General features: G+C 45.5%; 1 protein-coding gene and 2 pseudogenes across 1 annotated transcript; all 3 read left to right on the top strand.

The window, feature by feature from the left end:
• The first annotated feature begins 1,047 nt into the window (after positions 1–1,047).
• Positions 1,048–1,803, top strand: LOC129072683 (ATP synthase F(0) complex subunit B1, mitochondrial-like; annotated as a pseudogene).
• A 9,313-nt stretch (positions 1,804–11,116) lies between these two features.
• Positions 11,117–14,906, top strand: LOC129072682 (olfactory receptor 2AT4-like; annotated as a pseudogene).
• A 5,548-nt stretch (positions 14,907–20,454) lies between these two features.
• Positions 20,455–21,428, top strand: LOC129072636 (olfactory receptor 2AT4-like). The gene is given in 2 exon segments (XM_054576152.1): positions 20,455–21,382; positions 21,385–21,428. Coding segments are annotated over 2 exon segments (963 nt in total). The 5' UTR covers positions 20,455–20,463.
• The last annotated feature ends 5,770 nt before the right edge of the window (positions 21,429–27,198 follow it).

Here is a 27,198-nt window from a genome sequence, read left to right as displayed (position 1 = left end):
CTGGCTGCAGGTACTCGGGAGGAGGAGCCGCAACTTCCCAAAGACTTTGCAACGCTGCCCCCTGGGGGTCAGAGGAGAGGTCTGTGCCCCAGGCTTTTCCTGCAAGATGAAAAACAGAGAAAGGAGGCTGGAAGGACTATACTGACAGAAGGTGCTATAATGCGCAGGCTGGAAGAAGCTCCGTAAGGGCAGTCACTGCCTGCTCCTTCCACTCCCTCCCCTCCACACAGCCCCTCAAACAGATCCACTTCTTCCCCGCTGCTGTCCCCGCCCTGGTCTCCCCTCCGGCAGCTCCAGCCAGGCTGTGCCCCACCTCCTCCCCACCTCCCGTCTCACCCTCCATCCCATCTTCCTGGGAACCAAAAGAAACTTTCCCACCCTTAAATCTGACCATGCCCTTCCTCCCTGATTACAACGCTATCCCTGTGCCCTGCCCCAGCCCTTAGGATAAACCCATCTTTCTCAGCCTGGTATTGGGTGCTTTTGTCTCTCTGTCTGCCTTCCCCGCCAGTTTAGTGTCTTCACTAAGTGAGATGAAATAGTGGGTGCTCCAGAGCAAGACTTTGGGGCGGGACCTTGTGTGTGTAACTCCTGGCTTCTCCACCTGAGAGCTTTGCTACCTAGTTCTTTATAGGTTTTTGTTGTGGTGGTGGTAAATGTCCATAACATCAAATTTAACATTTTAACATTTTAAGTGTGAAGTTCAGTGGCATTAAGTACACTCACATTGTTGTGCAACTCACCACCATCCCTCTCCAGAAGACTTTTGTCTTCCCAAACTGAAACTCCATACCTATGTGTTATTTCATTCTTCCTGCCTCTGTTTTCTCACCTGTATGATGGGGCTCATAAATGGACTGACCTGGCACAGTGCCTGATAGGTGAGTAGGTTCTCAAAAAAAATATACTATTATAATTTTTTCTCTTGAGGAAACTGCTCTGGAAAGGAGGTACAGCAGCATGCATGGGTTGTCTCTATGAATCCAAAGGCCAGTCCTGTCCACACCACTGGGACACCAAGACCGCTGAGTGGACCCCTTACTGACCATGCTGTCTCAGGTGGTACTTTCTGCCACCGCCACAGTGGCCCCCTCTCTGAGGAACGCAGCCGTCCTTGGTCCAGGGGTGTTGCAGGCAACAAGAACCTTTCACACCAGGCAGCCAAGTCTTGCCTCTGTATCACCTCTTCCTGAATATGAAGGAAAAGTTTGTCATGGGCTAACCCCTAAGGAATTCTTCCAGTTTCTTCATTCTAAAACAGGTGTCACAGGACCCTATGGGCTCAAACTGGGCTTATCTTGTATTTTCTAGCCAAAGAAATACATGTGATTAATCCAGAAATCATCTCTGCCATATCAACAATAGAGCTGATCATCTGTGTAATTAAAAAATATGGTGCTTCTGTTGGGGAATTTGCTGATAAACTCAATGAGCAAAAGTTCCCCAACTAGAAGAGGCAAAACAGGCTTCCATCAAAAACATCCAGGGTGCAGTTGATCTGGAGAAGTCCCAGGAGGCACTGGTTCAAAAATGCCATTACCTTTTTGATGTCCAGAGGAATAACATTGCTATGGCCTTGGAGGTAAAGAATCGCCTGGACTGTCTTATATCTGTGCAGAATATGATGCGTCAAAAGAAACAAGAGCACATGATAAAATGGGTGGAGAAGCACATGGTGCAGAACATCTCTGACAGCAAGAAAAGGAGACAATTGCCAAGTGCATTGCAGATCTAAAGGTGCTTGCAAAGAAGACTCCGTGCAGCCAGTTCTATAAATGCATTTATCCTGACTTAGACAGCTAGAAACAGTTGACTGACTGAATGGAAACTAGGCTGTATGGCAAAAATCTTTCTATATCACTCTCTACTGGAGGTACAGTTTACCCCATCTAAAAATGAAAAGCTTGAGTTTCATCTAGTGAGAGAATTAAAACAATCTATTTGCCAGTGGGGTGGGGGTGGGGAGAATAAATCCAAAGGCTGTTACTGCCTGGATTCATTTCTGTGACCAAGCAGAGTCTCAAACAGCTGCTGGGGCAGCATGAGACATACTTCATCTGGGAAGGTGAGTCACTTCCTCTCCTGATTTGATGATGAGACTGGGAAGATAGGAAGCAGAGGGAGCAAGGGGAGCTGCTTCTCAGCCAGGCTGGCCCTCTGCAGGTGCTCCACTGAGAAGTGCACGGGCAAGGAGAACTTGGCCCGGCATCAGGCCCAGGCTGGGCTGGCAGAGGACCCTCGCTTTGCTGCTGTTCTAACTCTTTTTGGGAGGGGCTGGAACAAGCTGACTTGTTTTCATCAGTGTTGTTATTTGGAGCATTGTGAGCCTGCATTTTGCTTAATTCTCTCCTTCTCATGCTCTACCCCAACACAACCACTCCCTCCACTCTTCACAGTTTTCCTAGATTTGCTCACTCTAACTGTTCCTGGCACTCGTGTCTAAAATTCTCTCACCATCCAAGTGGTGCTGTTCTCATTTAAATGTCTACCTCTTTTTTGTTTTTGTTTTTTGGTTTTTTTGTCCTCTGGGTGGAACACAGATGTGTCTTCCTATGCGAGGGGAGAGGCCAGGCCTGCGTTCTCACTGAGACCAGGCCTGGTCTCTGGCAAGGGTGGGAGTGGATCTCTCCAAGCAAACAGGCTTCACAGTGGTGTTGCTACTGGACAGGGACTGGGTCTGGAGCCAGTCTGCCTCCGGCTGGCCTGCAATGTGTGGGTTCTTGACTTTGTGCAGGAAAGATTTCACCACACGCATATAGGTGATTGTGAAAGTACGTTTACTAAAGCTGGGGACAGTGAAACAGAAGAAGGGCTTATGATAGAAGAAACAAGGCAACAAGGGGTCACTTTGACTCTCTATAAACATTATAGGAAAGAAGTGAGCCATGCTAGGCTGCATGAATTCACTGAGAAGTAAAAATCACAGTGACAGAAATGAGCCAAGGTAGGGTTGCTTTTAGCTCATTGCAAAGTCAGAGAAAAGGGGGGTCTTGGAGCCTGGGACGAGCTGCTGCTGCCCACTGCTCCCCTGGTTGCAAGTCCCCTGGGAACGCTTAGAGCTTAGGAGAAAGTAAAAAGTTCCTGCCTGAGAAAAGGCATGGGCATACTTCAGAGACAGCCCATGCTGGGCCCTTTGCCATGAGGTGTTTTTCTCTCTTCTGTGAGCAGGAATCCTAGGGGCACTCTCAGGGGAGGGTCTTAACAGAATATCCATTAGTTTTCCGGGTGTGTCCTTCAGTATGTTGATTCATCAAAAAGAATGTAAAGAGGAATCATGGTCATTCTCTGGTTAGTTTTATCTTTAAAGAATGTCATTGAAGAGGCACCAGGGACTGAGGTGGGTCTGCCTGGAACAGCCCAGAGTATATAAATCATTTGCTCCTAAGTGTCCTTGGTTAGGGAAAATAAGACCTTGTGATTCACTAGCTGACTGTAAATTACTGAAATTGTTTGGCTTCGTTTGATTATTTTTGTCTCAATTTCCCTTATTCTACTTGCCAAGGAATTTTCCTGGCATCTTACTATTGTCCCTTAGTGTTAGAATCAGAGCCGGGACCAGACAGGGAGCAAAGAGGGCCACAGGATCTCCACTGAGGGTCCTTAAGTTGGGTACCCCTGTCTCTCAAGTTAAAAACACCAACCATCTTCCAGAAACACCATAAGAGAAGAGGCTTCAGCATAAGCAAATCAATGCAGTCTTTGGAGTCATGTAGGCCTGAGCTGTGCCAACAATTGACTGTATGGCGTTGGGCAGTTAGTTCATTTTTCTGAGCCTCAGTTCCCTCAACTGTAAAATGGATACGATAATTAGGACAGACATTCATTACATGTCATTGCATGATCTCAGTTAACATTCTCGACTATCCATTATAAGCCCCAGTTTACACATGAGGAAGCCGAGGTACATAGAGGTTAGGGGATTTGCCCGAGGTAACAAAGCTGTTAAAAGGCAGAACCAGGATTTACCCTAGACATTCCAGCCCCAGAATTCATGTCCTGAATAATAGGGTTTAACTGTCTCAAAGGTCTAGTTGGAGTTCTCATTCATCTGTCCACAGATCCTAGGCCATGGGGTTGAGTACAAAGTTCAGTACAAAGCTATGCACCCTTGACTGGGTTCCAAGCCCTTTCTACTGATGACCATGTGAGTGACCTTGGTATGTCACTTTTCTTCCTCAAATTTCCCTCCCACAACAGGAAGATCCTAAACCCCTGCTGGTGACACTTGGATTCTGCTCTAGCTCAGACTCCCTCCTGATGTCTACTGGTTCCTGGGGGTCCCCCAACCACCCCTTGCTCAGCAAGGAGCTCATCACTAGCCTGGAAACCTGCCTCTCCCAGGCCCCTGCTCTGAGCTCCCAGTTTCATTGGATTCAGGTCCATCCCCGACTCTCGTCCTCCCTCCCTCCCTCCCTCCCCACAGCCTGTGGCAACTCTCTGGTCCTTCACATTCCTGTCTCCTCCTCCTCCTGCCTTTCAATTCAGAGCCCCCTCCTCATTTCTCCTAGACCCCTGCACAGTCTCCTTACTCTTCTATGACTAACTTCCCTGTTCTAATGCATCTCACACATTCTACTGGAGTCATCTTTCTAAACCCTGATCTTGCAGCACCTGGCCCTGCTCCTCAGAGCAAAGTTTATTTCTTAGCCTAACAATTGATGCTCCTCATCATATACCTACAACCTACATGACCAGCTCCCTCCCCTCGTCTGGCCTGGACCCCTGCCCAGAATATACTATGAACTCGGTGCTGCGTGTTCTCCCTAGTCAAATGCCCTTCTTCCCTTTGTCACAGGATTAGCACTCACCCTTCAGGGACCACCTCCAAGTCTCCTCCAGAAAGAAAATGGACAAGGTCAGGATCATATCCTACTTTTCTACATGGCCTTTGTCAGCGAGGAGTCATTGTACAGGCTGGCCAGGCCTTTGGGAAACTTCCCATCAGCCAGTTCCTCTGCCTCCAGCCAAGAGACAGCCTTGAGGGTGAAAAGTCAGAGGGGAAGACATCCAGGGAGTGACCTCTCTGTGACTCTGGTGGTGATGGCAATGGAAATCTCCATAGCACTTCACAGTTTGAAAAGTACTTTTACCCAGAGTCACTTACTAAAACCTTCATTCTAGTCTCTATTGCTGGCACTGTCATGCCTATTCACAAAGGGGAGACAGAAGCAGAGGTGAGTGAAGTAATTTGTCCAAGTAGAGCTGGTAAATAAAGAAGCTGGGATTTGAACCAGGTGTGTTTGGCCCCCAAAGCTGATGCCACTCTGCCTCCTACTGTCAGAAAGGATGGTGCCAGTGATGAGCATGTGGGAGGCCCCCAACAGTGGGCCCTGATTCTGGACTCTCCTCCCTGGAAGGCAGCATAGGCTCGGCCTGGATGTATTTATAACTTCCCTCTTCTTCTTGGCACTTGCCTTTTCTGTTTGTCAGAGCCTCACACTGCTGAGGGTGAGGAGCCATGGGGGTGAGATGGAGAGAGACAGAATGTCACTGATTACTTTCCAGGGCAGGCAGCTGGTCTTTGTTTTGGAGGGAACTTCAGAGGGCCAGTTGTTTTCTCTTGAGCTCCAAAATGTTCCTGAGATCCACAGCTTCTCCTGGAGACATTTCTGGACCTCCCCATTTTCTAAGGAGGCTGAGATCTGGATGGTGAATGTTATGGTCCTCCTGTGGCCCCAGGAGAGATGGACAGGGCTTGTGCAATCTCAGTGGGAAATGCTGATGACACCTTTGTGACTTTCACCTCTTCTCAGCCTGCACCACACCAGCACAGAGCTTGTTCTCAAGAGATACTTATTCAATGGGCAAACCCATCTTACAGAAGAGGAAAGAGAGTCTTCAAAAGCTAAATGCCAGGCTTGAATCTACATCAATCTGGAACCAAGATCTGAGCATGTATTTACTGTATGGCCTTCCAGTCCCATAAGGTGGAGAACAAACTCTCCTGCAATCTCAGTGTCTTAACAAAACCCTCCCACCACTTCTCTCTTAAGTGAAACTGGCCCCCTACCTGGGCCGCTAAATCTGCAAACTTGTCTTTATCCCATTTTTTAAAACATCTTCTCTCCCATCCGACTCATGAGGAGTCCAGATCCTGGGCTCAGAGGCTCCTCTTCTCCTTCTCTGTTGACCATTCCCTCCTCCGCCATTCCTCTGCCTCTCCTCCAATGGCTAATTCCAGCCAACAAATGGTGGGAAATCTGTTCAAGTACCTCAAATTTAAAAATACAACAAAATCCCTTCTGACCCCTCAATACCATCCAACCATCCATTTCTCTTCACAGCCAAACATCTTGAAAACGTTGCCTACTCTCTCTGTACCTACTCACTCCCTAACCTTCCATACCTACTATTCCACTGGGCCTGTTGACCAGTGACCTCTTCCTTGGTGTATCCCCTGGACACTTGTCACTTCTCATCCTTCTGGTCATATCAGCAGCTTTTACTGCTGCTGCCCACATGTGCCCTTTGCTCCTCTGGGCTATCATACTGTCCTGGCTTTGCTTCACTCTCTCCCGCCATTTTTTCCTCAGCATCTTTTGTAGACTCTTCTTGTCCTGCCTCAGACTTATGCTGGTTTCCCCCACAGTCTGTCCTTCTCACCCTACATTCTCTCTAAGCTCCATAGAGCATAGACCTCCCAAGTCTTTGTCTGCAACGCAGCTCTCTCCTGAGCTCCAGACATAAATTCACAAATATCTTCCAGACATTCCTCCTTGGATGTCCCACAGGTTCCTCAAGTGCAACATGGCCAAAGACAAACTCAATGTCTTCCTCCTAAACCTTCTTCCCACCTACACTGCCCACCACCCACCTTCATGTTCTCCATCTCAGTCAATGTGGCCATCCAAACCAGGGTGCCGAGCGTCATCTTGGATGCTTCCATATGCAGTTATTAAATTCTAACTATTCTGCCTCAAACTTTTCTCTAAGCCTTGATAGTTAAGAAGTGTGGGCCTTGGAAATAGATAGGATTCTAACAGTGACTCACTGTCAGCCCAAAGGAAGAACCAAAGCAGACTCAATTACTTAACCTCTGGAGCTTCCTCATCTATAAAGCAAGAGTAATAAAAACCACTGCTCAGAGGGACTGTACGTGACCACCTGGACACAGTCATTAGCACAAGCAAACACTCAGTAAAGGGCAGTGGCTTCTGTCATCGCTATTGTTGTTATTTCTCCTTGTGCCTTTCCTTGCAATCCAGCTCCCCACCAGGTTTCCCTGTCTCTAGCCTCTCCCACTAAATCCTTTCTCCCCATGGCAGTGGGCTTGATCTTTTTGAAACGTGCAGTTGACTGTTAGTCGCCTGCCTAAAAGCTGGCCCTGGCTCTCCAATGTCCATGTGCTGAGTTTTTATTTCTTTTTTTTTAATATACAAAAACAGGTTTAGTTTCAATAAATAGTAAAGGAACAATTAAAATAACATCATTGTCAACAGATTAATGAGTATTAAAAATATTGGTAATATCAAGTATTGACAACTCTGAAAGGAACTGGGTATTCATAGAATACCCAGTTTTTCTTCATCTTAAAACAGTCCCTTTAGCATATTTTGCAGTGCTGGTTTGGTGGAGGTGTAGTCTTTTAGACTTCTTTTGTCTGGGAAACTCCTTATTTCACCTTCCATTTTAACTGAGAGCCTTGCTGAGTAGATCAGTCTTAGTTGCAGACCTTTGCTTTTCATGACTTGGAATATTTCTTGCCATTCCCTTCTGGCTTGCAGTGTTTCTGTTGAGAAGTCAGCCACTAGCCATATTGGGGCTCCCTTGAATGTTACTACCTCCTTCTCCCTTGCCTCCTTTAGGATTCGCTGTCTTTGATATTTGCCATTTTAATTATGATGTGTCTTGGGGTGGGCCTCATTGGGTTCCTCTTGAATGGCACCCTCTGTGCATCCTGGACTTGTGTGACTTTTTCTCTCCTCCAATTAGGGAAGTTTTCCATCATTACTTTTTCAAACAGGTTCTCTATCCCTTCCTCATTTTCTTCTCCTTCTAGTATCGCTATTATATGGATATTATTATGTTTCAGGTTGTCCTGCATTTCCCTCAATGCCTCTTCATTCTTTTTGAGTTTTTTTTTTTCATTTTCTTGCTCTTTCTGGGAGTTTTTTTCTACCTTCTCCTCCAGGTTGCTGATTTGGTCCCCAGCTTCATTTAGCCTGCTCTTGACTCCTTCTACTGTATTCTTCAATTCAGAAATTGTATTCTTCATTTCCTCCTGTCTCTTATTGATAGTTTCTATGACCTTTTTCATGCTGATGTCGTTTACAGTAAGTTCCTCCTAATTTCCCTGTAGTTTTTGGTAATTCTCTCTGAGCTCACTGAGCTGGTTGAGCTTCCTTAGAACCATTGTTTTGAACTCAATATTTGATAGTTTACTTGCTTCTATTCCATTTAGTTCTCTTTCTGGGGATTCCTCCTTTCCCTTCAAGTGGGGAGTATTTCTTTGTCTTCCCATTATTTGTGAGACTATTCTCTTTGCTTCTGCTTCTTAAGTTGATCTGTCTTGATTTCCTGACTTTGTAGTGTAAACCTGAGTTTTTATTTTCTGATCTAGAATTCAAAACCCTACTCCCTATTGACCTTGCTGATCTCTTTAGCCTCATCTTTTGCAACTCCCAATCTCTCCCTCAATATTGCATCCCAAACATACTTTTCTTTACCCTCTAATACATCTCCTGCTTTTTTTTTCACTCCTTCCTGACTTTGTTCCTGCCTAAGTGGCCTAGAATGTTCTCCTCATCTGCTTATAATTCATGACCAACCCGAAAGATGTCTTCCATGATGCAAGCCCACTCTGCTTCCTCCTTTGAGCCCTTCAATTCTATAGGAGCACAGGTTTACACTGGGTAATTAATTGGTGGTCAGTTTTCTCATTGACTCTCCTCTTAGATTGTGTAAATTCACTGTGATCAGGTACCCAGCATAAAGCCAGCTTCATTCAATGTGAAATGAATGATGAGCATAGGTTCTAATCTTTAAAACATGCAGCAGAGAGGCCTAAACCGTCCAGAGGAGACGAGAAGCACTGGGGGCTGAAGGAAGGCCAAGTCACGGAAGGCTCCCTCCAAGAGCTTGGACTTAGAGGTCTAAGGTATCTAAGAAACAGCGAGAGTGAGCAAGAAAGGAAAAGTAGTGAAGATTTGGGAAACTGAGGGGCTCTCCACTTTGTCACGCTTGTTTCTCTAGCTTCAAACTATTCAAAGGGACCACCCACCCTGCCATCATTCTCTGGTCAATAGCACAGCACTTTACGTTTACATAGAGAATTTTCACAGCTTTTTTTTTTTTTTTTTTTAATGTGTGGTTGGTTGGCTCAGAGGCTAGACTGAGAGTTAGCAAACTCAGATCCTGTCTTGTCCTTGGCTTGCTGTGTGATATGGGCAGTCCCTCTCACCTCTGAGCCTCAGTTTCCCTCATCTGTCACGTGGGGATACGAACTGCTGCTCATTATGTGGGAAGGCTCCTTAGGCCACAGTGTTCTGTGCCCCAGTGACGACTACTAATCTTGTTGTTCTAATATCAGCAAAGCCCAGTGGTAGCTGCTAAACAGTCACTTGGGAATCCCAGGAAAACATTATTCAGGGCCCCAATGAAAAGGTACCTCAGGGGTCAGGGCCCCAGTAGGCTAAGGATGGACAAGGCCTGGGGGTTTAGTGGACAGGCTCAGCCTCAATCTCTTCGTCCCCATTGAGGCAACACTGGCTTGGGAGAAGAGGGAGCACCTGGAGTGGCCTAGGTTGCAGGTGAGCTGAGCCACCTTCAGAGGTCTCAGGTATGACGGCTACAAAGAAAGTGCCCAGAGCCAGTCAGAGCCCAAGGAGGAGCAAGTTTCTGCGAGGGCAAAGTTTAGAGAGGCAGGCAATTAAAAACCCTCACCTCACCTATGACAAAGGCTCTAAAAGAAGGGAGATGGGCTAAAATATTTCTGCCCCAACTATAGCATTCTGGGCTGGCTGGCTCTGCTGCTGGCTTGTTAACTGTGTGATGTTGGCCAGGTCCTAGCCCCTCCTTGGGTCACTGTCATCCAATCAGGAACAATAAGGGAGAAGAACCAGCTCTCCATAAAGCCAAGTATTGTTTGATTCTGCAGAAATCCTGGAGAGAAAGGCCTGAGGTTGGCAGGATGGCCAAGCCCCAGTCTGCCTGCTGAGACACTGAGAGTCAAGGTGCTGGGCCCTGCTGAGACTCTGGTTGTACAGAAAAGGAGTCAGAGCCAGCCTCCAGCCCCAAGGAACCCCCAGGCAGGTGAGAGAAACAGGACGACAACACTCAGAATGATCTGGGTTGCCAGACAGGGATGCTTCACTGCCTTTCCCATGGTGGGCCCTCAGGAGCCCCAGGCAGGGGCCAGAAGTCTGGCTTCTAGTACAGCTTTGCCAACAACTTCCTGTGTGGCTTTGAGCAAGTCACTCCCTTCTCTGAGCTTTCTTTATTTGAAAAATGGGGACAAATGGGGAATGGGTGACATTGCTTGCATTTGAAGGACAGTCTTGGCTCTGACATTCTGATTGCCCAGCAAACCCTGCACAACTGGTTTCACGGGCCCAGTCAGCAGAGGGAACAACCTCTCTGGGAGATGTGATTTTATCAATTTAGATACTAAAATAAAGAAAATAAAGATCCCTTCTGACTAGTCCATTGTGAGGAAAAGCTCTGTTTAACTCAGGTTAACCCATTCGGTCCTAAATTTATTTACTTAAAAGTATTTGTGGAGGGTTTATCATGAGCTGGGTTCCACCAGGCACTAGGTATACGACACTGCTCTCAGGACATGGGGCCTGGCTGCCATGGCCATTCTCCACACAGAAATGCCCAGTCTGCCTCTTCCTTGAGTCACGTATTGAATAGAGCATTTTTCTAGCCACATAGAACCTCTATATAGTAACCAGACCATCTGAAACTCTGAAAACACCCTCAGAACAAAACAGAAATTTATAATTGTCTCTGGCATCCACCTAAGAGATGGAGAGAAGAAATTACAGTGGAACCTCAGTTCTTAAACTTAATTTGTTCTGGGAAATTAAAACTGTTGGAGAAGTGATTTGTTTGAAAAGAGAATCTCCTTTGTTTGTTGCCTGAGAGACACATGACTGATCATACAGGTGTCAACATGAAAGGTTTGTTGGATCAAGAATTGAGAAACAAGTTTTGTTTAACAGCCAAGATATTTTTTTTCCATGAACAACTTGGTCAAGGAATGCAGTTGTTCAAGAACCCATACATTTGAGAACCGAGGTTTGACTGCGGAACCTCTGGTCTAATTTTTCCCCAGGTGGAAACCAGAGCTTCCGAATTCTCAGGTGGCCTGGCTTGGTGGGAGGCGTCTAAGTCCAGAGCCAGGAGGCGTGGTGTCCAGGACCAACCCTGGCACTGATCTGCTGCAACCCTGGGGCTGCTCCCCATCCTCATCGCCATCCTGATTTTCCCCATCCTGATTTTCATTTGTGAAGAAAGGTTCAGAGCCTGAACTACCTGCAGGACCATTTCCACTCTTACACATTCTGTAACATGAGAAGGGTGTTGTTAGGAGAGGGAGAAACTAGAGGTGGCTTTGGAAAACGAATAGAACTGCCAGGGTTTGTGGGGGCAGAGAGGCAGTGATCTGAATGTCAAAAGAATCTGGCCCTGGATCACTCAGTCAAGGGACAGGATGACTCAACACTTCCCTCCGCGCTGTTTAGTGGGTCAGATGGTCCCACTTGGGGGATCTCGGGCTGCCACGCATGTGCAGTAACCTTCTGCCCCAGCCTCTGGGGAGCAGAGTTACTTCCTGCAGAGTGCTTGGTCTTTTCTCCTGGCGCTGGTTCTGAGACTTGTCAGTTCTCTGTAGTGCCCTCCGAGCTGGAGCCAAGGAAGGAAGGCTCCAGGTGTGGGCATGAAATGGCTAAACAGTAACATCTGCCAAGCTGCAGCAGCCAGGAGAAGGGAAGACTTACGTGACTAGGGAGCTGCCCTGAAGTCTGTTTTCTTCCATTAAGGGGAGAATCCATCTTCAACTTGGGTTCCATTCTGGAAATGCCTCCTTCTCCCAAAGGCATATACCATGACTCTACCCTCCTAGGGTGACCAACATCTGGGTTTGCTAGGAACCGAGTGATTTCCTGGAATACGGAACTTTCAGGGCTGAAGCTGAGCAGTTCTGGGAAAATCAGAATGTTTGGTCCCTAAATATGATCAAGAGACAGAATACAGCTTTGGCTGGTGTGTCTCAGTGGATTGAGTGCCAGCCTGCAAACCAAAGGGTCACCGGTTTGATTCCCATTCGGGGCACATGCATGGGTTGCAGGCCAGGTCCCCAGTAGTGAGCGTGTGAGAAGCAACCACACATCAATGTTTCTCTCCCTCTCTTTCTCCTTCCCTTCTCCTCTGTCTAAAATAAATAAATACAATCTTAAAAACTAAAAATAAATAAAATAAAAGTAAATAAATAAAATATTTTTTTACATTTAAAAAAAAAGAATACAAAGACAGGTCACAGGGCACCCAGGTTAAACTGAGACAGACAAAGTGCCCCAGCAGAATGAGTTAGGCAGACAGTATTCTAGAGCTCTCCTTGGAGGAAGAGGCCCCTCATCAATACTATGATACGATATCGCAGAATGGGAATCCTCAAGTGAATGGAAATGTAGAAACAAGGAACATTGATTCAAGAGGCACAACACCCCAACTCAGGAGTGAGGTAAGAATGGACTAAGGCATAGAAGAGGAACTAAATTCAGAGCTGTACAGAAGTGGTTCTTCCAGCCATCCCTGAAGAAGGGTTCCCACCAGTTCCTTAGAGCTCACAAGCTGGAAGTCTATCAGAGGCCTCTGACTATCATCTAGGCTCAGAGATTGGAAAGTAGAGTCAACAGAACCTTCAAGTAAGATACATGGAGTTTCCACTCCTGGGTTTTCACTCTCAACCAGTCATCCTGTTGTCTTTACAAGGCTTAAAGGTAAAGAGCTCCATTCAGGAACTGCTGTGTAGAGATATCTGGACTGGATGGGCTTATGCCGAAGTATAGCAGTCAAGATTCTGGTGCTGACAGCAGGCAAAATCTGGTAAGTGGTTCACTGACATTACCATACCCAGGTCCTTCCTCCATCTGGGGCAGCAGGAATGAGGCTACCACTTCAGACATCTTTAAAGGAGCTACTTGAATGAATAAAGGAGCTACTGGATTTTTTAATTGAACATAAATGGATGCTTCTCAAGCATTTTTCTCTCAGAATAAATTTGTCCCCCCAACCCTGAAACCTGGTTGATGTGGTTCATATATGTTATGTTTTAAAAGTTTTTTTATTTGTTGATTTAGAGAAAGAGAGAGGGGGGAAGGGAGGGGACAGAGAGAGAAACATCGATTTGTTTTCCACCTATTTATGCATTCATTGGTTGATTCTTGTATGTGCCCTGACCAGGGATCAAACCTGCAACCTTGGTGTATCAGGATGACACTCTAACCATCTGAGCTACCTGACCAAGACTATGTTACCTTTTTTCAAGAAATCAATGGATCTAGGTTTGGAAGGTTAAAGGCCTTTACTCTAGCTCTTATCTGAATATTAAACTTCTTCTGTAGCATTTAAGCCAAAAAGAGCCCAGCCTTGCCTACCTCTAGCTATATGGAATTCACTAATTTTCAAGCCACTCTTTTGCCTAATGGGATAGTTCTAATTGTAAGAAACTTATTCCATATGTGGGGCTGAATTCTGGACCCCTGGAGCTGCTAATACTGGCCTGAGTTCTATGTGTTGTTCTTGCCCTTTGACAGCCCTTCAGGTATTTCTGTCCAGCTGTCTTCTCCACCAGACAGGACCAGCTCTTTTAACCATTGCTCGTTAGACACCTCACCATCCTTGAGTATCTTAGTTGTGCAATGAAATTCCAAGCACAAAGAGACTCTCAGGATTTAGATCCATGATTGGAAAGAAAAAGATGCATGTTCTAGTTAATGGGTCCCTGATCATTTTGGTTTCCAATATGTGCTGAGGCTCCCAGTGTCTGTCTGCATATGTCCAGCCCTGATCCACTATGGAGCCACCTGTAAAAGATCAGAGGACTCCTCACCTGTCCTTTACCCAGTGGGCATCCCCTCTCTGCCCGAATCCCTCTTCCTCCCCATCTTCTTAATTTTCATCTTAATCTACATGCTCATCCTGATGGGTAACAGTCAGATCCTGGTGGCTGTGGTGGCAGATCCCAGCCTCCACAAGCCCGTGTACTTCTTCCTGATCAGTCTCTCAGCCCTGGACATCCTCTCCACCACAACCACTGACCCCAAGATGCTGTCCCTATTCCTTCTTGGGGACTCCTTCCTCAGTTTCCCAGCCTGCTTCCTACAGATGTTCCGCTTCCTGGCCTCAGCTGCTCTGAAGCCTTCACCCTGGTGGTCATGCCTTTGACCACTATATGGCCACCTGCTGCCCACTGCACTACCCTATGCACATGACTCCCTTCCTCCTGCCCATTCTGGCAATGGTGCAGACGTACCATATGGCTTTTTGGTTCTGGGGCCCAGGTCTACCACTGCTTCTGTGACCACTTGGCTGTGGTCCAGGTCTCCTGCTCTGAGACCATAACTTCTGCAGATACTTTTCTCCTATGTCCACATTCTGGCCTTAGTGCTTTGCGTCAGCTCCTGAGAAGGATGCTCAAAAGCCTTCTTTACCTGTAGTTCCCACCTCCTGGTGGTTGGCACCTACTGCTCCTCTATTGCCATACAGCCCACGTGGCCTATAGGGCTGTCCTGCCTCTGGACTTCCACATCATGGGCAATGTGGTGTTCGCCATTCTCATATCTGTTTTCAATCTTCTCATCTACACACCGAGGAACAAGGATGTCAAATCAGCCATTACCAAAATGGCATGTCCGCAGGACCCAGGGCATTCTGGGGCCTTAATCCTTAGATGTAACTAATCCAGCTCCCTGGACACCATTGATGATGCCTAGAACCAAATAGAAACACAATAAACATTTTTAAATGAATTACTGTCGCCTAAATTGGCTTCATTCAGTTGAGCAGACAGCTAAAATTAGGTCCTCAAATATTGGATCAGTAAGGCTTCCCACTGATGCTATAAAATAACTATTAATGTGATGAATAAAAAATTGATTGTGCAATTATTTATAAAAAGTTTTTACTACATGCTGGGGATAGACATAAACCAGACATAGTTGCTGCCCTCAAGGTATTGATAGTCTAGGGGGGGAGTCAGATCCAGAGAAATAATACAAGAAGGTGATAGGACAGAGAGAAGCAAAGGGGGTTGTGGGAGCCAAGAATTTAGCATTTAATTCAATGTCAATTTTTTTCCTGTAAGTTATTACAATTTAGGCATTGGTATCACTTGTTTGTTAGCAAGTACTCATGTATCAGCAATATAGTTTCAGGTGGGTGGGAGGCTTGAAAACATTGCATAAGAAAACCACTAGCTGCTCCAGTGAAAGAATGCTAATGGGGTTCATGTTCCTGTCCAATGGGAAGGATCCATTTGCAACATAATTGTCCATTAAAAAGGGATGCTTCCTGCCAAGAATCACTAGATGGAAGTTAGAGTGGCTTTACTCACCATTACCCAGTGACCCGTTTGGTGGACCTGTGCTTCAGTCCCATTGACTTTAGCCTTTGTGGATTAAGCAGTTTTGATTCTATAGGAGACACCATACATCTCACTAAATTTAAAGTTGCAACTGCTGCCTGGTCATTTTAAGCCCTCTGTGGAAGTAGACCAGCAGTCAAAAAAAGGAATTACCATATTTGTAAGGGTAATTGCCCTTGATCTCCAAGAGAATATAAGACTGTTCTTCCATGATGGGGGCTTGGATACTGACACTCAGATATAGGAATACTTTTTGTTTCTCCATGACCAAGTTTAACTGTAAATGGGCAATTAAAGCAACCTTAGCCTAATGAGACATAGTAACCAGGGGCCCAGGACTATCAGGGATGAAGGTGTGAGTATGTTAGAAAGGAACCCATCTAGACCAGTGATTTTCATCTGGTGTGCCACAAGAATTTTTAAAACATGAAATAATTGACTATTTAGTCACAGACACTGACCTGTTTTCCCTTAGACTGTCAAATTAAAAAATGACAACAGCCAATGCAGCAATAGCCATCTGATGTGAATGAATCAAAATTATACCTTTTTTTTTTTTTTGTCAGCTTGGCAAAAAATATATTTTTTTGACGCACTGAAGAATTTCAGTAATAAGTTTATGTGTGCCATGAGATGAAAAAGGTTGAAAGTCACTGATCAAGACCAACTGAAGTAATTGAATGTGAAATGAAAGAGAAGGGACTCTAGAATGTGTGGTGGAGGAGGTGATGGCTACTCACTTGCAGCCCTGGGACTGACTACAGTAGCAGTGGCAATAGTTAATCCCATTAATCCTTCTTTTAGAGATTTTCCCTCAAATTGTGGAAAGCCTATGACCAAATGGAGTAAACTTCTTGTGATAAGTGGATGGATCTGACTCTGGTTTACTTGCACAGTGGGTTTAAAATGACCAGGCAGCAGTTGTAACTTTAAATTTAGTGAGACATACTGTGTCTCTGGTAGAATCAAAACTGCTTAACTCACAAACGCTAAATTCAATGGGACTGAAGCACAGTTCCCCAAAATGGGTCAAGGGGTGGACTGTAGTAGACACAACCAGTGGCCTGCCCTCCAACAGCAGAGCATTGGCTACTAACAGCTCGCACCCACATCCTAAGATGTAGGTATAAAAGCAACAATCCTATTGTTCCCCTTTTGGAGGGAAGGAGCAAGAGAGTAGATTTATAAGCAGAGCAAACTGACTACTGGTACTAAGCAGTCTAAGCTTAGGTGCCAGCTTTTGCCTGCAGTTGACTGTGGGGCCAGCTGTTCAGCATCTAGAGACCATGAGAACCCATGAAAGTTGCATCTTCTCTTGCAGGAGATGGACACCCACAGTTTCCTGGGAATTGAATATAGTCCTCTGGCTATTGCCAGGTAATACAAACAAAATTCCTGGAGCAATTTTCAAATAATCACATTTCACTCCAAGTATTCTATATCCCTTTTCTCATTAAATCCTCTCAAAAACTCTCTAAGATAGTTAATATAATGTTCTATGTTACAGATAGAGAAACTCAGATTCAAAGAGCCTAAGTAAATTACCTAAGGTGATATAGCTAAAACATATTAAAACTGGTATTTCAGATCTAGACTTTCTGCTTTAGACCCTAGGCCCTTGCCTACAATGCAATACTGAAGAGCACAGGCCTGGGAATGAAGCCCTGGGTCTGACCTGCAGCTCTGTTACTAAACATCAGCATCAGCGCTAAGTCTTTTGATTTCTCTGGACTTGACTTTTCTCCTCTTGGGCTGCCGTCTCCCCTGGCTGTTCTGACGACCAGATGGAATAATGTCAATAAAAGTTATCCTGTCAATTGTAAGTTTTGGAACCCCTGAGGCTTGTTAACAGTGATGTTCCCATTATCAGCAAATCCCAGAGGCAAATCCCCTTTCCACATGTGCTCTAGATGGGGCCAAGAAATTGATCCTGGGTGAGGGCGGTGGGACCACATTGCCCCAAGGAGCACCATATTGAGGGAGAGGGCCCCACAGACCCGGCTAAAAGGAGGGGTGAGAAGGTTTAATGGGCCATAGCTCAGCACCTGCCTGGTTCTTATCTGCCAGGCCAGGTTAGAAGACACAAAGGGTGCACAACAGGAGACACCGAGGTGGATCAGGCTTGGCAGGTGAGTGAACTGGGGGTAAAAGTGCCAAATCTCAGCAAAGACCAGAGCGGTGGGACAGGGGCAAGCTGTGGAGAGAGGGACGTGGAACTGGGGACAGGGGCCCAGGCTGCATCACCCAGATGTGATTCAAAGTAAAACAAGAACCCTAAACTGTAACATAAGTGTAAGAAACCCCAGCCAAATTCAGATAGTTCCTATTATCTAGTTGAATGGTGCTTTGAAATAGCAAATGTGAAATTCTTGCAGGAAGTATCTTTGGTACCCCTGCCTTGTGGTGACCCAGCATGTACCTGGTCTACCTGTTGGATAGTCCAGCACCACATAGCAGTGAAAACCCAGTTCCACCTCTCCACCTGGGCGTCAGCACCCCTACCTCCATTGGCAAAGCAGTGGGACAGAGGAGGTGGGAGAGGGGCAGCTGGATTTGATGGCCCCGTAGGACCCCTCTGGCTTTGGCCTTTGTTTCTGTCCTCACCTGGGACCACCAGCCATGACAGCCTCTCTGAAAACAGAAATGTCCAGGGCAGTGCAGTTTGCATTCCTTGAGGTATGAGAAAAAACCTGGTGGCCAAATTTGTTGGAATGGGGTTCTGGTTAACTAAGGAATAACAGTTTAAAATGGAGACAATCAGGTTTACCTTCTTGCCCAGGTCATGGGATGGAGGGACCTGTGAGCTTTTCTTTCATAGAACAATCACATGCAGGCTAGTTGACTCTCCTATGCTCACTTTAGACAAACCATTTGCCAGTCACCACTTTCAAATCTAGAAACTAGACTGCACAATCCAGATCAATGCCAGAGCAAACCAGGAAAAATTTAAAAGGTGGGGGGGAAGAGGGGTGGGGAGAAGAATTATGTTAAAATTAAAGATTTAAAAAAAAATTTTTTTTTCCAGTTCTGATAGTCTATGATTCTAGGATATGAGAGGTGGGGTTCTGATTTGTTCTTTTTTTCTTTCTTTTTTTTTTTTTTTGGTTCACCTGTTTTAGGAAAGAAAGAAGGTACATGCAGTTTTAAGTAATTCAAAGGGAAACAGCTTGTGGAATCACTGGGCTCAAACAGCAGTGATGCAGACAGAAGTGTGGAGCTGCCTGGGCCACTCATCAGAGGCCATCCTGAAGTGGGAAGTAGCTAGTGATGCCTCAGTTCAAGTCCAGCTGTCCCAGTGTTGACCCCAATGCAATCTCTGTTTTAGGGTTCTTTCATCTTTGGAAAGTCACAGCTTTCAGGTCTCTGGGTCTTTCCTAGTAGCAGTGGCACTCATGATAGCTCCCTGTGGCTTCTTCTGAGTTGGTATTAGGGGAGCCAAGGGCAGAGTGGGCATAAGAAAACTAAACACAACACCCACTGGGCAGTAGCAGCCAGAAAGAAGGAAGATAATAGACCCAGGGTGTGCCCTGAATGCTGGGAAGATCCACCATCACTTTGAGCTCCATGGAGGAGAGAGTTGTCCTACAAGAAGGCATTTGTCCCTCCCACCCTTGAAACCTGAGCAGGTGCCCACTGAGGGGGGGTAATCCGTCCTGCAGAGTTCCCCCAGCTGCTGCAGATGAAGAAATAAACTCTACCAGACACAATTTTCCTGTCAGGAGAGGAAGTGATGATTCCCTACAGTGGAGAATGCCCGGAGCCCTTCTCTTGAAGTGGCTCTTACTGAGAGACATATGCATAGGGGTATACAGCAAGCATGCAAAGCTTATCAATCAATGCCTAAAGGCTATATTTACAGAAAACAGATAGAGATCATAGATAACAATTGAAAGAACTCAGAGATTTGCCTCAGGTCAGGGTCTGGTAGACAGGGTGATACCTATTCAGCCCTAAAACCTGGGAAAATAAACTCATCCTATGCTGGGACCCCAAACACCACTACTCATTAACTTGAGGGCATTCTTAGCAAAGTAGGTTTCAAAGGGTTTAATGGATTCCTCTTCCAGGACTAATTGTCCCTTGGAACCACCTGATCCAGTTCAGGGCTATACCTGCCTCTAGTATTGTTTCAAACGGGAATCAGGTAGGTGGAGCAGAGAAGCCAAGAGATCTTTGCTCAGCTCCAGCCTTGGGGCCCTCTAACCTGTCAGAGAGGCTACAGTCCCCAAAATCAGGCCGGACAGTTCCCAACAGCACACCTGGAGAACTCAGTAGGGAGAGAGGCAGGCAGAGCTGCTGTACCTGGAGAGTAAGAGGGAAGCCACTCTCTGGGTAATGAGTGGACTGAGCAGGCAGCATGTTACAGAAAATCTTGGAAAAAGCAGCCCATCCTAGTGATGTGGAGATGGTGATGTCACTTAGTGGAACTTAAAGCAAGAACAAAAGAAAATACAGTAATGTAGAGATTTAAGAGTTCAGCTAAGATGTGATGCCCGAAAGATAGTGGAACAGAGGAGCAGAAAGACTCTCTTTCCGTGCACTTAGCACAGTTGTAACTAGATAATTGTGTGACTGGCTTTTAAACATACCACCCGTTCAGTAGAATTCAAGCCCTGAAAAGGAAGGAGCTTTGAGTAACTTATTTTCCTTCTCACAGCCTTGCACATTGTAAGTACTTGCTAAATGACTGATATAAGAAGGAAGGAGTGAACTGTGGGTTAAAATGGAAGAATCAATGTTGGAGGGTATCACCATTTCTCTAAAATTGGTCATAAATGATTTAAACTGTATGGAATTCTTATTTCAAACTCTTGGTTTTTCCAGTTCCAGATGTTCTGGCTGCCTGTCACTCTGGCACACAGCTCTGTCCTACCATGGATGCCACAGCCTGTAATGGATCAAAAGACTCTTCGCCCATCTTCTACTTGGTGGGCATCCCCTCTCTACAGGAGTTCCTCTTCCTCCCTGTCTTCTTCATCTTCCTCTTCTTCTACCTGATCATCCTGGTGGGTAACACCCTGATCCTGGTGGCTGTGGTGGCAGAGCCCAGACTCCACAAGCCCATGTATTTCTTCCTGATCAATCTCTCTGCTTTGGATATCCTTGTCACCACATCCATTGTCCCCAAGATGTTGTCCCTACTCTTAGTTGGGGACCATTTCCTCAGCTTCCCTGCCTGCTTCCTGCAGATGTACCTCTTCCACGGCTTCTCCTGCTCTGAAGCCTTCATCCTGGTGGTCATGGCCTATGACCGCTACGTGGCCATCTGCCGCCCACTGCACTACCCTGTCCACATGACTCCACAGACCAATGCAGCACTGGCAGCTGGTGCCTGGCTCACAGCCCTCCTCCTGCCCATCCCGGCAGTGGTACAGACCTCCCACATGGCTTTTGGTTCTGTGGCCCATGTCTACCACTGCTTCTGTGACCACTTGGCTGTGGTCCAGGCCTCCTGCTCTGACACCACACCCCAGACCTTCATGGGCTTCTGCATCGCCATGGTGGTGTCCTTCCTGCCCCTTCTCCTGGTGCTTCTCTCCTATGCCCACATCCTGGCCTCAGTGCTTCGCATCAGCTCCCGAGAAGGACGCTCAAAAGCCTTCTCCACTTGTAGCTCCCACCTCCTGGTGGTTGGCACCTACTACTCCTCCATTGCCATAGCCTACGTGGCCTACAGAGCTGACCTGCCCCTGGACTTCCACATCATGGGCAATGTGGTGTTTGCTATATTCACACCTGTCTTCAATCCTCTCATCTACACGCTTAGGAACAAGGATGTCAAAGCAGCCATCACCAAATGGCATGTCCCCAGGGCCCAGGGCATTCTGAAGACCTTTGACTTCAGATGTAGTTAATTCCGCTCCCAGGATACCAGTGTGCTAAGAACATTAAAACGTTTTTTAGGGAAAGAATGACTTACATAGCAGGGCCAAAAATACACCATTGGGACTTCCATTTCTATTACTGATAGGCCAGGTTATGAAATCAACCCTTCTATGAGAAGAAAACAAATGTCAAATAAACAAACATTCAATAAAAAGAAAGTGCTCAAACTCTTCAGTAATAAGAGAAGTGCAAGTTACAACAGCAAATAGATACCATCAGAAACCAACTAGACTGGCTAAAATGTCCGATAAAATACAAGCAATATCTGCTTAAAGTTATCAAATAGATTTTTCAATATTAATAGGTTAAATGATAATAAAGATGAGAACTTGGATAGGTCAGTTATTAAAACATGGATCAACTTATAGACTAATAAAACAAAATAGAGAGCCCAGAAACAGACCCTTAAATATATGTACAATCGATGTACAAAGTGGTGATACTGCAATCAGTGAGGAAGATGGACATGTAATGAATGACATTAGTCTATCAAGTATTCATGTATCAAAAATGAAATTTGTCTCTTACCTCAAGTGAACATAGAAATCAATCTCATTAAAGACCTAAATATGGGCTCTGACTGATGTGGCTTAGCTGGTTGGGCATCATCCTCAAAGTAAAAAGTCGGCAGTTCGATTCCTGGTCGGGGCACATGCCTGATGTGCGGGTTCAGTTCCCCACTTGGGACTCATACAGAGAGGCAACCGATGGATGTTTCTCTCACACATCAGTATTTCTCTCCCTCTCATTCTCCCCCTCCCCATCTCTCTAAAAATAAATAAATTTTTAAAAACCTTTTCAAAAAAGACCTAAATATGAAAGGCAAACCTATAGAATTATATAGGACACTGTAGTCCTGATCTTGGGATGGGAAAATATTTCTATTTTTTGTTTGTTTTATTTTAAACATTTTATTTATTTATTTTTAGAGAGAGGGGAAAGAAGAGAGCAAGAGAGAGAGAAACATCAATGTGAGAAAGAAATATCCATTGGTTGCCTCTCATACACATCCCAACTGGGGAACCAAACACACAACCCAGGAGTGTGCCCTGACTAGGAATCAAACCAGTAACCTTTTGCTTTGCAGGATGATGCCCAACCACAGAGCCATACCAGTCAGGGTGGAAAATAATTTTTAAACAAGATTTTTTTAAGCTCTAAACCTAGAGAAAAAGAAAGTATAAGTTTCCCTGTTTTAAAATGTAGAAAATTTCTGTTTATCAAAAGACACCAAAGGAGGAAGGAGAAAAGGAAAAGAAAAGATTGGAAAACCAAGCCACAGAGCAAAAGATGTTATTTGAATGCAAACAGCCATAAAGGACTCAGCATTCATAGCCAGAATGTATAAAGAATCACTTAAATAAAAAAGGCAAACAAGACATTAGAAAAATGAGCAAAATAGTCATAAGAGAGAATAAACAAATGTCCAATAAATATAGGAAAAAGTGTATCATCTCATTAGTAGTAGGAGAGGTACAAATTATAACAACTAGATGCCATTAGAAACCAATCAGACCAGCTAAAAAATGACCAAGTCTGATGGTACTTGGGTGGCAAGGATGTGAGTCATCAGAACCTATACATTGATAGTGGGAGTGTCACTGGTACAAATGCTTTGGAAAACATTTTATTACTTTCTTATAACGTTGAAGATACACATACTCTCTGATCTAGCACAGCAGCATTTCTCTAATTTGTGAAATGTTACTAACATGTAACACTATATGCCCATAAAATATGAAGGAATTGCATATGCATACAAAACATGGAGGACTCTCACATAATGTTGAACTAAAAAAAAAAAAAAATCAAATAAGTACATACAGCAGGATTCCAGTTACATAAAGTTTAAAAACTGGCAAGGCTACACTATATTTTTATCAATGCATGCAGATGCCATAAACTGTGAAGAAAACAGAAGACATGTTTATTAAAAACAAGATTCATAGTTATTAAAAACAATATTATTTCTGTAGGAGAGGAAGAGGGTTGTCACCAGGGAGGGCATTGGGGGCCTTATGAGGTATCAATGATTCCTTCTCCCCTGAATGGCAGTGACATGGTGTTTGCTTTACAATTAAACTTTTTGTTTTACAAGTAAATATTTGCTTCCAATCAAATATGTAGGCTTTATATGTTTGAGCTCTATATGGATATAATATTTCATAATAAGCTCTTAAAAGGCATCACGCCACGGAGCACATCTGCAATTGTTCTCAACGTTTGGTCCAAGTCTTCCCCTGGGTGGCCTGGATTGTGGTGGTTTTCCTTCACAGTAACCACCATGGATTGTGGTGGTTACAGTCACAGTAAGCACCAAGCTGCTGGATATAGCTTTCCCCATTCGGTCACTCACTTAAGAAAACTTTACCAAGCATTTGGGAAGTGTTAGAAGATGCAGTAGAAAGGAGAGACATAGAGATATATCAGGACAGTCGCTGCCCTCAATTTGTCCAGTCTAGTGAGGGAGACAGACATGGGCAGAAATAGCACAGGGTGTTGAGTGCCGTTTCAGAGGGAAGCACAGGGCATGGTGGGAGCACAGAAGATGATATCTCATTCAAGGCAAAACTGTCTTCCATAGATATTTTTAATCTCTGATACCTGCTACTGTTTATTTGGGAGTCCTCATGGAGTTAACAACACGGTGGATGTGGACTGATTGGACAGAGACGCCCTGAGCGGTTCCCACCGGAGTGGGGGAGATATTATTCTAGAGCCAACAGGATGTGGTGTGGCATCCTTTTGCTACTTGTCAGAAGGGACTAATTTTTAGCACCAAGAAACGGAGCTTACACTCAATTAAGCCAAAAAACTTATAACACTCAGTCCCATTCAGGAATCACCCAGGTCAAAAATGGGCCAGGGATGGGCAGAACAACAGTGTCCCCAAAAGGGCAGAAAGGAAAACCATTCTCGAAAAGTGAATGGAGTAGGCAGTGACATGGCTGTGGCATATGTTAAAGGGAAGAAAATCTCTCTTTCAAAATTGTGATAAAGATGCAGAGCTTAGAACTTTAAGTAGAGGCATTAGCAGAGACTGTTTCAGCAAATAGTAATGAGGGTCTTCATACGTGACTTTTAAAGTCACAATTGTAACAATTTTAAACCAAAATTATGAAACCAGGCATTTTTGGTGAATTCTCACCTCCATTCCTGTTTCCTCTGCCTGTGTTTTGGTTCCCATGAAGTTTTGTACTCGGCTGCCAGTGGCCTAGTAATTTTACATCCTGTAGTTGCAAATCTACAGTCAGTCAGGATCTGTTATGGAAGTCTCTCCTGTGGGCTGAAATGAATGTCTTGTGCATGGCTTTCCCCTGGTGTGGGGCGCAGCATCAGGCACTGGTGTAACAGGGTCATCTCAGTCATTGCTGTGGTTCCATGTTCTCAAAGCCTCGAGGTCTGAAGCTGGGATGGTCCCTGCACATACACACCCTATTCTATTTGAAAATGTGCTTATTGTTTGGCCCAGAAGTTCTACTTCTAAGGATCTATCTATCTCAGAGAAGTGTCTGGCCCCGTGTGCCCTAAAATACATGTTAAAAAGATGTTAATTATAATATTACTCGTAAGAGCAATAATTAGATACAACTTAATGTTCACTAGACAAACTGTCAGATCCATACTATCAAATACCAAAAATCAGCTTAAAAGAATGAAGTAGTTCAGACACAGATGAATTCCAAGACTCATTAAAGTTAGGATGTAAGTGATGCAATAAGTACAAAATGATATAATTTGTGTTAAGGGAAAACACACACACACACACGCTTAAAGAAGGTCTAGAGGGACCCCACCAAATCAGTGATAGTGATCCCATCTGGGGAGGGCAGGGAAAATAGTTGTGAAATTCAAAAAACTGTTTAGATTTTACACATATTAGTGAAAGAGTGACAAAGGCAGGAACAGAGAGCTGTGGAATCGTGGGAGAGAATCGGGAGGGGTGGGGCAGGGGCTGCCTGTGACTGGGCTCCGGCCCTGCCTGGCGCTGGGGCACAGCACCCCACCTCTTAGTCTTTCCACAAAACCTTTGCACGTTCCTCATGGTACAACAGCAGTGGTATATCCCAATCATGCAACAGGGGATTACGATTTGGGTTTATTAAAATAATAGCTCTCGCTCATTGAATGTTTACTCTGTGGGAGGCACTGGGCAAAGCGCTGAGCCCTTCCCAGGTGCCTGTGAGACAGGCGGTGTTGTTACACACTTTTCTACAAATAAGAAAGGGAAGGCTCACTGCGGCTACAGGATTTATCCAAGGTGACATAACCAGAAAGAACACAGGTCTCAGTCATTAGGCCATGTGCTGCTGAACCGCTGAACCAGAACTGGAGTCTCGGGTTCAAATCCCAGCTCTGCCACCAGCCATTCAGGCGACCTTGGGCAAGTCACATCACTTCTCTAGATCTTGGTTTTCTCAAATGTCAAATAGGAGAAACAATCCTGACTCGGCCTGTCTTCTCTGGCTGTTGTGAGACCAGATGGGGAAACAGAAATCCAACTGTCCCATTAGTGATAAAGTTCTGGAACCTGTGAGGCTTGTTAACGATGCTGCTTTCATTATCTGCAAAGCCCAGGGCCAAATCCCCTACTCCACCATAGGAAGTTGCTCCCAGCTGGTGCATGTGCAGTCCCCTGGAGGAGCCAACTTGAGGCAGAGAGCCCCAGCCGACCCTGGCTCCAGGGTTTAATGGGCTGGGGCTCAGCCCCTACCTGGCTTCTCCCCCAGGGCCAAGTGCAGTGACTCCACAGAAGACATCAGGAGGATAAGGCTTCGAAGGTGAGCTGGGCCCGGGAGGGAGTGCCTAGAAGACGGCAAAGGCTGGGGCCAGCAGACAGGCTCAGGGCGGCCACGGGCAATGAGAGTCATGAGGAGTCCATGAGCGCACACGGAATGTGTAAACATCAGGGTCCCAGTGTGCACCCATAGTCTGTGTGACCCTGGGTCAGACATCCTGGCAGGACAAGCAGGGATCTGCAGTCACAAGCATGATGCTGATGACCTTGTAGGAGTTTCTCAGAAGAGGCCAGGCCTAGTACGGTGAAGAAAATGAGAATATTTAATGAGGTCTCAGTCAATATTATGAGTCACAGATGAGGAAACTGCAGTTCAGAGGGAGAAAGTGGAAGGTGGTGGAGCCGGAAGGGAAATCCAGGTCTTTCTGACTCCAAAGTTAACGAACCTGAACTCTGTAATTTATACATATCCTGCTCCTTTGCTACGGGCACAGCACAGTGTGGTGAAAATATCCTGAGAGAATGGCACAGACTTGGCAATTGCAGTGAGATGTAACGATACAATAACTGTAAGGAATCAAGTGCACAAGAGGGGCTTAGTAAATGGGGGAGCCCTCGCTCCCTCTCTTTAGAGGTTTGGGCCATGAGATATCCATCTCCGACCCCTCACTGGGTCAGACAGAGAGGTGACACTTGAAAATGTTTACCGAGCTGGAGGAAATCATCTCTTCCAAAGCCCTTATTTTACGGATGGGGAAACTGAGGCTAAGAGGTCCAAAGCCACAGCTGGTCCAGGAGCCAGGACTGTTGGTTGCCAGGCAGGGCTCAGTCCTTGCAGTAGGTTGACTCCAGAACAACCTCTGCTCTCACCCCTCACCAGCCGTGACCTTGAACAAGGGCTTGTCCTTCACAGACCTTCAGTTTCTCATTTGTTGATGGGGCACAACCACTCCCTGGCGGGTGGGATGTGACAGGAGATGATAAT

The sequence above is a fragment of the Pteronotus mesoamericanus genome, unplaced genomic scaffold, assembly GCF_021234165.1.
Source record: "Pteronotus mesoamericanus isolate MK-2021 breed Mesoamerican mustached bat unplaced genomic scaffold, CSHL_Meso_final contig_33, whole genome shotgun sequence".
Classification (NCBI taxonomy): Eukaryota; Metazoa; Chordata; class Mammalia; order Chiroptera; family Mormoopidae; genus Pteronotus; species Pteronotus mesoamericanus.
The sequence above is the reverse complement of the archived record's forward strand: the minus strand, read 5'-3'. Positions and strand labels throughout refer to the sequence as shown.